Raw genomic sequence first — 16,179 nt, forward strand, 5'->3', positions numbered from 1 at the left:
TGCTCTTCTAGGGGGGTCTTATATTCTTTGCCCCCCCTGAGGTACTGTCGTAATAGAGGATGTGAAAAAATAGGAGGATCCGCACTGTAATGAGCTGAAATGGCAGGGGCATGGATTTTAATAGATGAAAAGGCTAGGCCTTTGTTCAACATCTCAGTCAAGTATTGTAAAATCTGAGGTATATTAGGGACCAGTGGGTCGAGTCCTTGGTGCCTGGTTCCAAGCACAGAATCTTTTCCATTTTTCTGCATAAGATTTCCTAGTGCTGGGCCTCCGGCTTCCAAAATTACATCCATTACAGCTTTAGAGAGAGTTGCAGACTGAGTGGCTACATTATTCACCATGCTGACAGGTGTAAAGTACTGAGTTCACTGTGCAGAATCTGACAGTTTTGCTGTGTCAAAAGATGAGGGATTAGAGGAAGAGGCCAAGGTGGGTCCTGAGACAGAGTTTTTAGGATTGGAAACCAGTGCTGGCGTGGCCAGTCTGGTGCAATTAGGATCATTTTTGGCCTCCCTAGTCTGACTTTTAGAAGTACTTTGGTGAGAAGAGGCATTGGAGGGAAGGCATAGACTGTCAGGTTTTTCCAGCTGAATGATAGAGCATCCACTTTCCATGCTTGAGAGTGATCAATCCTTGTGCAGAATGTCTGTATTTGGCAATTGTGAGGGGAGGCAAACAGATCTATGTCTGGGTGTCCCCACTCCATTGTTATCATGTTGAACACTTGTAGATTTAGCTTCCATTTGTGAGGATCCATGAGATTCCTGCTTAGTTCATCTGTCAGTGTATTTTTTGTTCCTGGCAGGAATTGTGCTTGCAGATGTACCTGGTAGGTCAGTGCTGTGTTCCACAAAGAAATGGCTTGTCTGCATAGGGGATAGGACTGTGTGCCCCCTTGCTTGTTTATGTACCACATAACTGTGGTATTGTCCGTCTTTATTAGTAATTGTCCTAGATGTATTAGGCCCTTGAAGGCTGTCAGGGCATTTTGTACAGCTAGCATCTCTTTTTGATTGATGTGAAGATGCATTTGTTCCCTGGGTCACGTGCCCTGAATACATTTTTCGGCCATATGTGCTCCCCAGGCATAATCCGATGCATCCATTGTTACTGTCTGCCTGGCTGTGGGTAAGGTGAAAGGCTGTCCCTTGTTGTGGTGACAGGCCTTGGACCACCATCGAAACTCCTGCTGTAGGCAGGGGATTAAGGTTATGATTGTCTCTAGGCTTTGACAATGCTGAAACCAAACACTTTTTTAGATACCATTGTAATTTCCTCATATGCAGCTTTGCATATGGAATCAGCAGTATGCAGGATGACATGAAACCCAGGGCCTGCAGAATTTTTCTTGCAGGGAGCTGGGTCTTTTTTGCCATCATTTGAAAGTAATGAGTCAGTTGCCTTTGTTTGCTGGCATGAGATAAGCCATCTGGGCAGATGTATTTAAGCTTGCACCCAGGAATATTATCTCTTGAGAGGGCACTAGTTTTGATTTATTTTCGTTTACTGTGTACACTAGGCAAATTAGTAACTTTTTTACAAACGCCAGGTGCTTTAGAAGAATGTCCTTGCTCTCTGCTTGAATAAGGCAGTCGTCCAAGTAAGCATATATTTGAGTTCCTTTTTGTCTGCAAAATGCAATTACTGGTGCCAGGCATTTTGTAAAGACCCTGGGCGCAGTAGATAAGCCAAAGGGCAGTGCAGAGAATTGGTAATGCATTGAGCCTGCTATAAATCTGAGGTATCTTTTGCATGATTGTCTGATTGGGACGTGCAGATATGCCTCCTTGAGATCCAAAGTTACTAACCAAGCCTCCTTGCCCAGCATGGGAAGAAGTTGTAGTGTTAACATTTAGAATTTTGGAACATCCAGGAAGGTATTTAAGATTGACAGGTCCAGTATTGGTCTCCAGGCTTTGTCTTTTCTGGGTACTAAGAAAAGTCTCGAGTAAAATCCTTGTCCCTGTTCTTCTTGTGGAACTTTTTGAATAGCTCCCATTTCCATAAGAGCTGCAATCTGTTTTTGTGCCTCTGCCCATTGGTTTTGTGGCAGGTTTGGCATACCTTTTAGTTTTGGAAGCGTGTGGAAGTGGAACCTGTACCCCTGAGAATCTATATTCAGCACCCATTGGCCTTGGGTGATCATGTGCCAATTTTTTGAGAAAAGTGCTAGCTTTCCCCCTAGGGGTGCTATCAACTGGTAAGAGCTTGGCATTTGCAGAGGGAAGTCATTGCGACTGTTTCCTATAAGGTTGTGATTTGTCTTCTCCTCCTTTGGGGGCTGAAGCACCCCATTGCTTAGGTCTGTAGGAGCCTTGGGGCTGAGATCTGCCTCTTGGGCATCTGTATCTGCCTCTTTGTGGCCTGTCTTACACTGGAAAGGACCAATTTTTTGAAGGCCAATTTCTGCTAAATCTAGGTGGTTGAACCTGTAAGAAATATTTCACTGTTTGCATTGACTTTGCTTTATCCTCCATTTTCTTTAACACCTCTTCTGCCTTAACACCAAACACAGTATCATGCTGTAGTGGAGCATCCAATAACTTTACCTTAACATGGTCTGGTAAACTTTGTTTTTTCAACCAAGCATGTCTTCGAATAACTGAGCCTGTAACTGCGGCTCTACAAGAAGCCTCTAATGAATCAAAACCACATTGCAGAGTATGCTTTCCCACTTGTTCAACTGCATGCAATAATTCCTGCATTTCTTTACTGTCTGGACTTTCTGTATTTGTAACCATTTTCTGCTTTAACAATGGCATGAGATACTGTTGATATTTAAGCATGTGAAACTGACAGTTTAAAGCCCTTACAGCTAAAGTAGCAGAAGTGTAAACTTTTTTCCCCCATCTGTCCAGAGCTCTGGAATCCCTATCTGAGGGGACAGGATTTTTGGCAGTGGAAGCTTTAACCCCTTTAGGACCCTGAGAAATTGTTTCTGGGTCTGCAGTGGGGTTTTTGTAAAGGAATTTATGAGAGTCAGGAACCCTGTAGTACCTGTCTGGCTTTACTGGTGCAGGGGGTAAAGAATCTGGAGACAGACTGGATTCAGTAAAGACATCATCTACAATATCAAGCACAGGGGGGATAGCCAGGGGCCTGTGCTGAGGCAGTAAAAGGAAATCTCTGAGCCTTTTCTTGGATTCTGAGTAATCCTGGCTCTCCCAGTGGAAATGTTCCCTCATGGTGTGCAGGGTTTCCCCAAAAGAATAATCCTCAGGCAAGGGCGCCCGCAGGCAGGTGAAAGGGGGTGCACTTGCACCCCCCTGGAATCCGCTGAGTTAATATTTTGATTAAAAAGAAAAGTTTTTTTTTTTTTTTTTTTTAAGGCATTCTTCTTTAAGAAGCGCAGTCGCAGGTGTGCTGACATCATCGCGCGAAGTTTGCGAGCGGGAACTAAAATGAACAGTTGTGACATCATCGTGCGGGAGCTGAAACGGACAGTTTTGGACCTTACTGAAGATGGGACTCTTGCAAGCGAGCGGGAACAGACGGAAGATGGGACCCTTGCGAGCGGAAACCGAAACAGACGGAAGGTGGGACGCTTTAGTGGAGCTGAAACAGGCAGCTTTAGTAAGGTAGGTGTGTGTGTGCGTGTACGGAAGATGGGACGCTTTAGTGGAGCTGAAACAGGCAGCTTTAGTAAGGTAGGTGTGTGTGTGCGTGTACGGAAGATGGGACGCTTTAGTGGAGCTGAAACAGGCAGCTTTAGTAAGGGGTGTGTGTGTGTGTGTGTGTGTGTGTGTGTGTGTGTGTGTGTGTGTGTGTGTGTGTGTGTGTGTGCCCTAGGAGTTACATGGTGGTGGGTAGAGAATAAGGCTTGAACCCTGTACCTTGGGCCCAAGTGGCAAGAGCCTGAATTCCCTACCCGCCACCATTTGTAAAAATGTTGCAGGTTTTTCCCTCATACTCTTTCTGTTCCTCATAAAATCTGTGGTTTCTGTATTTGTGTCCTTGTTGCCTGACAGCTACATGTTCTCTCGTTTGATTCTTGGCTGTCTGGAGTGTTTCTCCCTGGGCCTCTCCTAAAAATTAGCTTATTTTCCAAGCCAGACTTTCCTGGTTAACAAATGTTAAAAAAAAAATGGGCACTCATTTCAATATCAGACTTCATATTCTTCAGAAAGTGCATGGTAACAAAAGCTTTTATTCTAACAATTTTTTAAGTGTACAAGATGGATATTTGAAATGTATCCCTGTCTTTGGGACTATATCCCCCCCCCCCATTATTGGCTTCATCCAGGTTTTGTGCTAAGGTTGAGAGCTATGGCAAGAACTGAATTCACTGAATATGTTTGGGGGCTGTATTCACCCAGTATTGGCTTTGTTCAGGTATTTTGTGCTAAGAGGTTGACAGCTGTGCTATGGTGAGAACTGAATTCACTAAATGGTAGCCATTTAAGTTTCAGTCTTCCTCTTTCACAAAACAGCTGAGTTGGTGTAGCGGTATGTTGCTCTGACTGTTTTGCACAGGGTCCCCTGGGTTCAAGACGTGGCAGTGAAATGTATGATGGTAACGCAGCATTTTATTCTAGCAACTTTCCAACATTATACAAGCAATGTTTAAAATGTGTCCCTGGTTTTTGGCCTTTTCTTCCCCCCCCCCCCAATAAATTTTGGCTTTTTTCCAGATTTCTTGTGCTGCAAAGTTCAGAGATACAGCTGAGTGTCGAGTAGATTTTATGAGCTGAGAGCTGCAGGGAAGCAAAAGTTTAGTGCTGCTTATGTTTAGTCTGCTTGCATTGTTAATAGCACAACATATAGTGTCCTTGCTTTTGATGCTGAAGGCTGTGGGTTCTACTCCCACAGTAGGTAGATGCATTGCTGATACTGTACTGTGTTGTAAAGGGGGCGGATGCTGCAGTCCTTTTGGTAAAGATACCTAGTAACTATGAACCTGTTATCAGTTTGCTATCCATTCTCTATTGCAGTATTACTAGATTATCATTTTTTTAATGCATGCAACAAAGGCAATTTATTCTTCAAGGGTGACAGGCACTTTATTGTAGATGAAACAATGACATATAAAGCAGCAACCTCTTTATTAGTTACAAATTTCTTTAATGTGGATTTTACTACTTCACAGATTGTGCATATTTTTACTGATACTGGTGGACTATAGAAGGTTAAGTAGACTTTTTAGGATGGAAATGTTCTGAATTGGGCAGTTTTGTCAGTAGTGTATGCCTTTTGTTTCATTGTTTACTGGAAAAATGTTCAAAACAATAATTTTAAAATGCCGTCTAACAACTGTACTGTATTGTACAAGGAATATAATGTAATACAGTCAGGAAGGTGTATCAAAGAGCATGTGTATGTTATGTTCGAGGGGCCTATGATTTTGAAGACAGCCCAGAGTTAATATTTATCTGCCACTGGCAAAATGTATTTTCTTTGAATGTGGGTTTCAATGCATGTGAGTTTCAAGGGCAGAGAAGTTTTAATGTTAGTCTATTTTCATTGTAAGACTGCATTGCTTTGTTTAACAGATATGTATTAGGGTTTGTGCTGTAAAATGCAAAATAAAACTTTCAAATGAAATCCTAAATCATCGCAGAAGTAAAGCAGTATGCACATTACAGTGTTTATGGTAAATAGGGCAAAATAACCAAGGAATGGGACAGTGGAATGGCTGCAGGGGGAGGCTCCATTCGACCATGATTTTGTGAGGGGGGGGTAGCGAACTCAGACAGCCCCGATTGAACTATACCTCTCAGTTGTCCATATCTTTGCAGAATGAATAGATATTTGCTTCTTATTTTTGGTTTGTTTCTCATAAAATTAGTGGTTTTCTAGCAAATCATTTAGGAATGAAGTCACTAAATGACATAGTTTCAGACGTCATAACCTTCAGAAAAATGCATGCTAATGCAAGACTGTCTTAAGTTTACACAAGAGCAATTTTTAGTAGTGTTTGTATGTTCCCCCAATATATTTGTCCAGATTTCCTGCATTAAGAGGTTGAGAGGTACGTGCAAATCACTGTAGATTAGGAATATCCAAACCTCTCAATTGTCCCCAATTTTGGCTCAAAATGTTGCTCTCCCCTAATAATCCCTCCTCAAAAATGGAAATTTTGGAAGAAAATGTGGAGGGTTTATAATTGTATATAACTAATGATCAGAGTTATAGATTACTTTACTTTTATTTCAGAAATGCATGTAGATGCTTTTATTTTGTTAGCTGCTGAAGTTAACAATGTTACTACTAAAAAGGTGTCCCTTTTTGACAGGTATTTTTGCATCACATTTTGGTCCGTTTTTCATAAACTTGCGGTTTTCTGGCAAATTAGTGGCAAGTCATTAAAGCTTGAAGTTAGAAAATAATGGCAGACATTTACATTTGAGTTTCAGATTTTATACCCTTCAGAAAATTCGTACTAATGCAAGATCTACTACTGTTCTATTTAAGTTAATAAGAGCAATATTTAAAAATTGGCCTTATTTTTGGGCCTGTGTCCCACTTCTAGTTCTATGTATGGCTTTGTCCAGATTTCTTGCTCTGAAGTTGAGAGGTATGAGTGTTAGAGCCATAGGTTCATAGGTTCATAGGTTTATACTAGGCTATCTGCCCTAAGGCATTTATAAGCCTAGCCCAGAGTTTTGTGGCTTACGCCACCCCTTATGTTAAAAAAATACTGTGCCCATTAGTTTGTTGTGCCTCTGTCCAGCAGTGACACAGAGATGATTCCCGGGTAAACCTACGATCTCCCATCCACCGGTCAAGATTTCTCTTGAACAGAGCCAGCGAGGTGCTCTGCCTCACATGGACCGGGATTTTATTCCACAACATAGGGAGTCTCTGGGTGACAAATCTATCCCTCCAGCATGTCCTATTTATATCTGTGCTAAGGTTTAAGTCGCTTGCTCTAGTGGATCTGGTAGATTTGGATTTTTGAGGTGGAGCATGTCCATTAATTCGGGTTGGACATGGCCTTGTATGTCAGGCACAGGTCACCTCTGAGCAGACGGTATGCGACTGAATAGAGCTGGAGTTTCTTCAGTCTGGCAGCAGATGACAGATTTTGGAGTCCCTTTATCCTTTTGGTGAGGAACTTTTGGGGTCTCTCCAATTGCTGCAGGTGTCGGGTGAGATACATCCCGAATGGGGCATTGTACTCGATCATTGGTCTGATAAGTGAAGAGTACAGGGGAACAATGACCTCATTTGATCTGGATGTGAATCCCTTCATGATCAGGTGGGCAATGTAGAAGGTTTTTCTAACCACTTTAGCAATGTGAGTGTCAAAAGAAAGGTCACTGTCAACCTGGGTCCCCAGGTCCCTGATAACCTCTTCTGTGCTTAGTGGATTGCCACCTATATGGTAGCTTGGGGTTACCTTGTTTTTCCCGAAAGGTATGACTATACATTTTTTGGCATTTAACTTCAGGCCATGGCTCTGGCACCAGCTATCAGTTTCCGTGAGACCCCTCTGAAGGATATCTGTGTCCGATGTACTTCCCACTATGGCTCCCAGTTTGCAGTCATCTGCAAACTTTGTTAGCCATAGTCCTCCTATGTTTGCCTGTACTTCTGAGAAGTAGATGCCGAACAACAGGGGGCCAAGGACTGAGCCCTGTCGGACACCACTTGTGACCGGCTTGGAGTCTGACATGGTGCCAGCTACTCTAACCCTGTGGGTTCTGTCCTTTAGCCAGTTTGCAACCCATCTTGTGACATATGGGTTTACATTTAAGCTGGTAAGTTTCTCTATAATACCCGAATGGGGTATTGTGTCAAAAGCTTTTGCAAGGTCAAGGTAGGCTGTATGGACTGCCTTTCCCTCATCAATGACCTTGGTGACTGTTTCGAAGAAGTCGACCAAGTTCAAAAGGCATGATCTGCCCTTGACAAAGCCAAACTGGGTCGGGTCCAATGTCTGCAAGTCCCCTATGTCTTTGTTTATGAGTTCCATTATGATCCTCTCCATAGCTTTGCAGACCAGGCTTGTTAAGCTTATGGGGCGGTAATTACCAGGGTCCATAGAGGCACCGCCTTTGTGGAGTGGGACCACAGTTGCCGTATGCCACTCCTTGGGCACGTATCCTGTGGTAAGGCTAAGATTAAACAGCTGCCTTATGTGCGGGTTTAGTTCCTCATTGAGTTCGTGTAGCACACAGCCGGGGACACCATCCGGTCCCATTGATGCTGTGTTTTTTTAGCTTTAGAGAGAGCAGCTTTCACCTGCGCATTGGAGATGTCTGGGAGGCTGCACTCCGCTGGGATAGTTATCTCTCCTTTTGGGGGGGGGGTGAAGTTTGCACTGAACCTGTCTGCCAGTATGTTGGCAATGTCTGTGGGTTCAGTGATTTTTGTATCATTTTGGACTAATTCTGAGCATATCTGGGAGTTTCCACCCAGGTTTCTAACATAGCTGAAGAAGGCCTTATGATTGTCTTTTGAATCTATGGCAATTTTTCTCTCAAAGATGACCTTGGATGATTTTATGAGTGCTCGTATTTTTTTACTAATAATGATCAAAGGTGTCTTCTCTTTTATGGATTTTGCTCCATCATGTAACAGCTTTCTCCTCTTATTGTAAAGTTTGTTTATGGCTGGGGTCCACCAGACTGGATGCTTGCCCTTGGTGGAAAGAGTCTTGGTTTTATTAGGGATTGCCTGATCCATGCAGTCCTGGAGGTGTTCGTAGAAGGCATTTGTAAGGGCTTCCGCAGCTTGGGTTGTGGTTTCCACTGGCTCGGGGGCCTTGAAGGATACCACACCAGTCTTGAGTAGTGTGAAGTTTGCTTTAGAGAAGTTCTTCACTGTGTTCTTTTTTGTTTGGGGTGGGGGCGGGATGTGGATATCCAGTGAGATTAGTTTATGATCTGATCTCACCAATGAGGGATATACTTCTGGTGTGGAGCATTTTGTCCCCATGTTTGTGATGATGAGACTGTCAGCCAGAGACATTTCAAATTATGACATACTTATTGCACCCCACCCTCCACTGTAGTGGCTCTGGATGTGTCCAAGAAAGGCAAGGAGCAGTTATGCAGTGCAAGTGTGCAGAGCATTCCCCCATCCAAGGTACATCACAAATACGACCGTGGCTTTTTATCTGTCCTTGATTTTGCAGAATGTTCTGGTTTTCTATCAGATTTTTATACTGTTGATTTATGCTTCTTATTATTGAGGAACTGCATGCTGTCCCAGTGCCCTGTTGCTCTGTTTAAGTAGCCATGGTTTAAAGAACATCAGGTAAGCTTGTCGGAGATTGTAAGATGCAAGTAAGCTTTAGTAAGCATATTGTTAAAGAATTACCAGCATTGAAAGTCTTTTCGTTGTTGCCATGCAGAGAATATTTACATAACTAGATAATATATAAGCCTTGGGTATTGAAATGCATATGACAGTATTTGTAATAAAAGGACAGGATTACAGTATTTTCAGAAGCTCATTGCATTTTATTGGAGACCAGTGTCTTACAGCAGTGTCTGTGTGTTAGTACACTTAGTTGGGTGGCTTTAATGGTATATGGTAAATAATCATTGCTACCTTACTTAAAAGCCAAGCCCTGCAACAACTAGGTAAGCTCCACACTGAAGTCAAAACACAATAGCTCTGGTGGGTAAATGTACTCTGTAGTAATCAAAAAAGGCAAATGTTTGAAATAACTACAGCTTATGTGCAAACACAATAGGTAGTGATGAAACAATGCTCTGCTAAAAATGCTTTAATGCTCCACATTGCTGAGCTGCAGTCCAGTTATTATCACTGGCTACCAGGATTTCACCCACTTCAGATCAAGCACGGTGCCGTTCAGTGCAACCTTCCCAGAACTAATTCAAGTCTGACCAGAATTATTTTGTGTGTGTGTGTGTGTGTGTGTATGAGGGAGGTAGCATACCCCTCAGCTGTCCAGGTTTTTGCCCCATATTCCTCCTAAAAAGGATTGAAGTTGCTAAATAATGAGACATTTCAGTTTTAGATGTCATATCATTTAGAAAAATGCATACTAACACAAATCCTGTTACTCTTGCAATTTTCTAAGTTTATGAGAGCCATATTTATAATCTGTCCCTATTTATTTTAGGCTTTGTCCAGATTTCTTGCACTAAGGTTGAGGCCTTGGGGGTATGGTATGTTTGTGAGGGATAGAGAAAGTGAAATGCCCAAGTTAGAGTTTGCAGGTGGAATTTATTTTCAAGTGCATTTTCAAGGAACTGTGAGTTTTAAGGAAGCTAAGTTCACTGCTGCTCATGCCAAGTCTATTTACAATGTGCAACTGTTTTGTTTAGCAAATAGTATCTCTATTGTGGTATAAAGTTTTAAAGCTATGTTAGTAGCACCACAAGTAGAATACTTGCATCTTAATGGAGAGGCTTGAGGTTCTATTCCTACAGCATGTACATCTGTATGCTGCAGTCCTGAGGATGTCCTCCTTTGGATGAGATGCCTAATAACTATGAACCTGTTTTTCAGCTTGCCATCCATTTTCTATTGCAATATACCAGCTTACCATTTTTTTAATTTAACATAGGCAATTTTATTCTTTGATGGCAGCAGGCACTGAATTTGTAGATGAAACACAGTTGTTTTCTAGCAACAACATCTTCATTAGTTTCATATATCTTTAATGTGGAATTATTCAGATTACTTTTACTTAAGGGATATAATTCAATTATATATTATAATTAATACAATCAGGTAAATCAAAACTTTTGCATGGCCCTAACAGTGTGCAAGGAGCCTATTGCTTGAAAACAGTTCAAATGTAAATAACCTGCCCTGGCCAGATGCATTTTCTTTGAATGTGGGTTTCAATGCTGTTTCATTGAATGTGAGTTTCAAAAGTAGAGAACCTATAATGCCAAGTCTGTTTTCATTGTAAGACTATTGCTTTGTTTAGGTTTAGTAAATGTCTCAGTGTTTGGGCTATAATGTTTGAAATAAAAGTTGTAAATTAAATCCAACTGCCTATAATCATTGTAGAACTAAAGCATAAAACAGTATACACACAGATTTGAACAGTGTCTACGACAAATGGGAAGAAATAGCCAAGCAATGGGACACTGGAATGGCTGTGTGGGCGGGGCTTGGGGGTGGGTGGACTTGGGTGGGGCTGTGTTGGTAGGGGGCGGGGAGAGCTATGTGGGTGGGGCTCTGGGTTTGCACCCCCCTGCAAAAAATCCTGCGGGCTCCTTTGTCCTCAGGAGGTGAGTCTGAAGGAATGGACTCTTCAGCATCAGAGTCCTCATAAGGAGGGAGAGAGTAGCCCTGATCAGAAGAAGAATCAGAGGAAATGGAAACTTGATCAGAGGAATCATAATCAGTGTCTTGCCTAGGCCTTTTGTCAGGAGGGGGATGGGAGCCCCTGATTAAAGTAATAAGATCTTCGGCCATTTTTAGCATCTGTTTCTTTGTCATGGATGGCTGTTCTGGAGAATGCTGCACTTGTTTCCTTGTCTTTGACTTTGCCTTTATTGCTGTGGTAGTCTTAATTGTAAGTTGTGAAGGTCTGAAGATGCCCTCAGAAGCCGGTGCTTCCTCAGCGGCTCCAGACCCATCTGAGGGCATAGTTTCCATAGGCCCAATACCTTGAGTTTCCACAGGCCTCGGGGCCTCCACGTGGCTGTTGGTTACGGCCTGCGGCTCTGAGGTAGCAGGTGTCAGGGGCTGCGAAAGCGCCTCACTGAGAACCGGCGACTGGCCTAGAAGAGGCTTTGTCGTCGGTTTTGGACCTTGGATGTCTGTCTCTTTCTTTGTCTTTACGTTTTTCATATAGTCCGGTCGTCGGCTGATCCGATGGCATTATATAGTTAAATCTTCGTCCAAAGTAATGTAAAGCAAATTCAAACCGACGTTTAATAGTGCATTTATTGAATCTAGCACAAAACCGACAACTAGTAACGTCGTGATCAGGGCCTAGGCAAGGAATGCAGTAAGAGTGAAAGTCCTTATGAGGTATTTGCTTCCCACAAGAAATACAATTATTAACTTTTACTGACATCGGTCTGGAGCAAGAAAAAGTTTACCCAACGGGGTACTTAGCTTTATTGAAGACTTCGGTTCTGAAATTCAATTTTGAAAATCTCAGGAGTCAGCCGACCGGCACTTGCGAACTGCTTTTGCTTCGGGCACCGTGCGGCAAGAAAGACTGAGGAAAATGGCGTTGGTTGCAACTTTTGTACCCCTGGCGCACTGATGTCAGGGAAGAGGAGACAGCAACCGACACCGGACCTAGACTTTGGAATTCTGGCCGACTGAGGGTAGCCTGCCAGCAGGATAACCCAAGAGTAATGACTACAATAGTGAAACACGATGAACATCCAATGGTCTTATGAACACACTAACTGCTACGAATCATGACCATGGCAAGAAAAAAATGATGTCACCTACATATAAGGTCCATGGCGAAGGGTGCCCAGCCCTGAAAGTTAAGCCAGGCATTGGACCTCTACAGCAGAGCTCCCTACAGTGATGACTGCAAATATCAATGATAAAAAAGCATTTGTATATTCCAGGGTGCCCACCTGTAAACCTGGTGATCAATGTTACGTCTGTACCTAACTCAATACCAATGTCACAGAGGTAGCAATGGGATAGAGCTACGCTACCCCTGAGTATGGCTGCTACCTCCCCCTTAAATGTGCATCAGTTGTTCAAACTACCCATAGTACTGGCCCAGAAAGCTGGTAAAGGGGTAGGTTAATATTCTGCACTGCAGTAACTGATGTCAGATACAGGCCTAGCTATTCTTAGGGCCAGTTACCAAGCTAAAGATCTGAGTGACTTAGAAGCAGTACTTCGCATTTGGGAGAGTGGGGATGATGAAGGCATTTTATTTACTCTGCCAAATGATGGCTACAGCTCTAGGCAGTTCTATTCACCACCCAAAGCGGGTTTGGTGGTCATATTAGGGACTATGGACAGGCATACTGATGTTCCTCTGACATCACTCTATATAGCACACAGGGAAAAAAAATGTAATGGAGGATCCAGGTAAACATTTCTACAAAGATGGATAGGGTAAAACAAAAAGGTAAGGTTCAAAATGGTACTTGGAAAGAAAGGGTTATATATGGAAAAAAGGTTATATACTTGCAACACCCTAACACAAATAAATAATTAACCAAGACAATGCTGTGTGCTCATGGCAGTTTGTTTACAAAAAGCTGAATGCATGGAGACTGGGACTTTCCACTGCCTTACTGGGGGAAAATTTATTATGGTACATTAAGGAACAGACTAGCTAAAAACAATAAAGGTAAGCTGATATCACAGTTACACAAACTACGCAGAGTGACTGCATAGTAATGCCAAAATGTAATTATTCATGGCAAAAAAGATGCGTGACTAAGTAACTTTGGTCCGCCTGACCTCTATGTTAACATCGGTCTACTTGCACAGATATGGTGCTGGCAAACACTCATTTGCTTCTCCACTCTACACATTTACTAGTAGAATTTCTTCCCAAAGTAGTCTTTTTCCTAATACAGCATTCCTGTTGTAGCACTTCCCATATAACACACATCTCTTAGCGGAGTACTTCCCACAGTGCATGGTTCACAGCAGTGAGTTTCAGCATGCTGGTTTTTTCCGGGCACATTGTTTCCCATACAATACACATTTCTTAACAGACTGCTTCCATAACACCATGTTCCACAGAACACTGACTCTCCAGTGTTTCTCCATAATGTGCTTTTCAACACAATCATTCACCACGTGCATGTTTCTTAGCACTGTATTTCACCACATGCGCATTTCTTAGCACTATATTTCCCCATACTGAACATTTCCTAGTACAACTTCCCCACAGTGCTTTGTCAAGAGGGTGCATTTTACAGCACAGTGCTTCTCTCATAGAGCACATATCTTAGCGTAAGGTTTCCTAGCTCAATTGTCATGTACATTCTGCATGTTTCTCAGGACAGTCCGTAAATACACACACAAAGACTCTGCACATTTCTTAACAGTGTTTCCCCACAGTGTGTGTTTCTTAGCACAGCCAGCTTCTCACTGTACAGGTTTCTTAAAATAATACCCCTGAAAATGCACATTTCTTAACACACTGACCCTCAACTCTGTGAGTTTCTTAGCATAACCTTTTCCAACACAAGTGTTTTACTTCAGTAATTCCCCATAATGCACGTTTCTTAATACAATACCTCTATACAGTGCAAGGTTCTTAGAAAACTGCTTCCTTACATTTCATTATATATTTCTGTTGTAAGTTCTGAGAAACAAAGACTGCAACAAAAATCTTATGCAATCCCACCACACAATATCTGACTGGTGGCTTAACTTCTTTAAACATGCAGGGAGAATGCAGGAATCTGCACACGTGTGACTCGTGCAACTTCCATGCAAAGAACCACAGAAGCTATGAATAACACTTGAAACTTCCACAATAGAGACTACACGTGCAATTCCCGCTTATATGAACAGAATACATGTATGTTCCTCCTTGACAGTTTCAGCCTAACAAACAGAAGTAGTATATGTGCAGAAAATTAAGACAGCTCTGAAATGAAATCACAGCTGCTGACAACAAAGACTCACTTGGCTCAGGAAGGACAGATGCTTGGTCATCAAATGAAGATGCCTGATTCTGGGGAGTTCCTGAAAAAAAGGACAGAGAAATGTTAACACTGCATGCTTCTCAGTACAGACATAAGTGACACTTTCATTCAGTATACATATGCTTTCTTTTTATCATTCAGTCTAACATTATACAAACAATTAAAGACTGGTTAAATGATGGTACTCTCTCTTAAATGTAGAACATAGCCTCAACAGGAAAATAACACAACTTGTCAAATCCTCAAAGGGCTACTTTGATAGAAACTTAGCAAGTACAGCCAAGAATAACCATAATGCCTTTTACAGTTACGTATATAACCTAAAGGGTAGAACCCAAGCATGTGCAGAACTAGTGGCCACCTTGGAACTAGTGGCCAATGGTATCACACACACACTGACCCCAGAGAGATAGCAAACCTGCTAGTGGACAAGTTCAGTGAAAATGTCACTCTCTTATCCTCTTCTAAATTACAATAAACCTTCCCCCAAACTCCCCCGTCACCCTACATATCTGAAGAGCAGGTCTTCAAAACCTTGTCCAAGGCAAAAAACACAGCCTCTATAGGACCAGACGACATCCCAGGCTATCTACTAAACAGGCTAAAACATGAACTAGCATAACCACTAAGTACCCTTTTAAATCATAGCCTAAACACAGGCTTTGTTCCTGCGGAATGGAGAACAGCAACAGTTATTCCCCTCAACAAAGGTGGCCTAGAAACAGACCCAGGAAATTACAGTCCCATAAGCCTGACCAGCCTCATCTGTAAAGCCATGGAATGTATCATTATGGACCTCATAAATAAAGACATAGGTGACCTCCAAACCCTCGATACTACCAATTTGGCTTCGTGAAGGGCAGATCCTGCCTGTTAAATCAGGTGGATTTCTTTGAAAATGTGAAAAAGGCCAATGAAGAGGGAAATCTGTGTGCACAGCATACCTCGACCTGGCAAAGGCTTTCGACACAATCCCACATTCAGGCATTACCGATAAAATTAGCAAACTGAATGCAAACCCCTTTGTTGTAAGATGAATTGCCAGGTGGTTCACAAACCAGACACACACTATCAAAGCGGATAACTCCACATCAACCAGCAGACTTGTTACCAGTGGGGTGCCACAGAGGTCAGTGCTGGGGCCCCTACTGTTTGGTATATACTTCTCAGAAGTTCAGGTCAAAACTTAGGGGTTGCAGCCAACCAGGTTTGCAGACGAATGCAAACCAGGTGTAATCACTGAATCTCCAAATGATGGTCTCACACAGATGGACTGGTGTATTAGCCACAGTCTCAAACTGAATGCAAAGAAATGCATCATCATTCCCTTCACCACAATGCCCCCTCACACTATCAGATCAACAGCAATACCCTAAGTACCCATGAAGTGCTAAGGAGCCTGGGATCACAAGTTGACTGCAACCTTAACTTCGACCACCATGTGTCTATTATAGTAAGGAAAGATTTCTACATAGCACATTTGATAATTAAAGTACGGGGGCACTTATCTGGCACATAAATGAGTATAATGCCCCATTTGGCATGTACCATACTAAGCACCTGCAGCAATTAGAGATCTCAGACATTTCTAGCAAACAAGATCAAGGGGCTCCAGCATGTGCACTACACAGACTAACTAAAGTTCCTGTCA

The 16,179-nt window shown here is 42.5% G+C and overlaps 1 protein-coding gene across 1 annotated transcript in view; it reads right to left on the bottom strand.

Moving 5' to 3' along the window:
- Window positions 1-16,179, bottom strand: part of DEPDC5 (DEP domain containing 5, GATOR1 subcomplex subunit) — a 2,513,958-nt gene that overhangs the window by 1,205,587 nt on the left and 1,292,192 nt on the right. The window contains exon 25 of the mRNA XM_044068865.1: window positions 14,509-14,568. Within this exon, the coding sequence (XP_043924800.1) occupies window positions 14,509-14,568 (60 nt within the window). The remainder of the gene's footprint in view (window positions 1-14,508; window positions 14,569-16,179) is intronic.

This window comes from Protopterus annectens, chromosome 4.part0 (assembly GCF_019279795.1).
Source record: "Protopterus annectens isolate FY-2018-M chromosome 4.part0, PAN1.0, whole genome shotgun sequence".
NCBI lineage: Eukaryota > Metazoa > Chordata > Ceratodontiformes > Protopteridae > Protopterus > Protopterus annectens.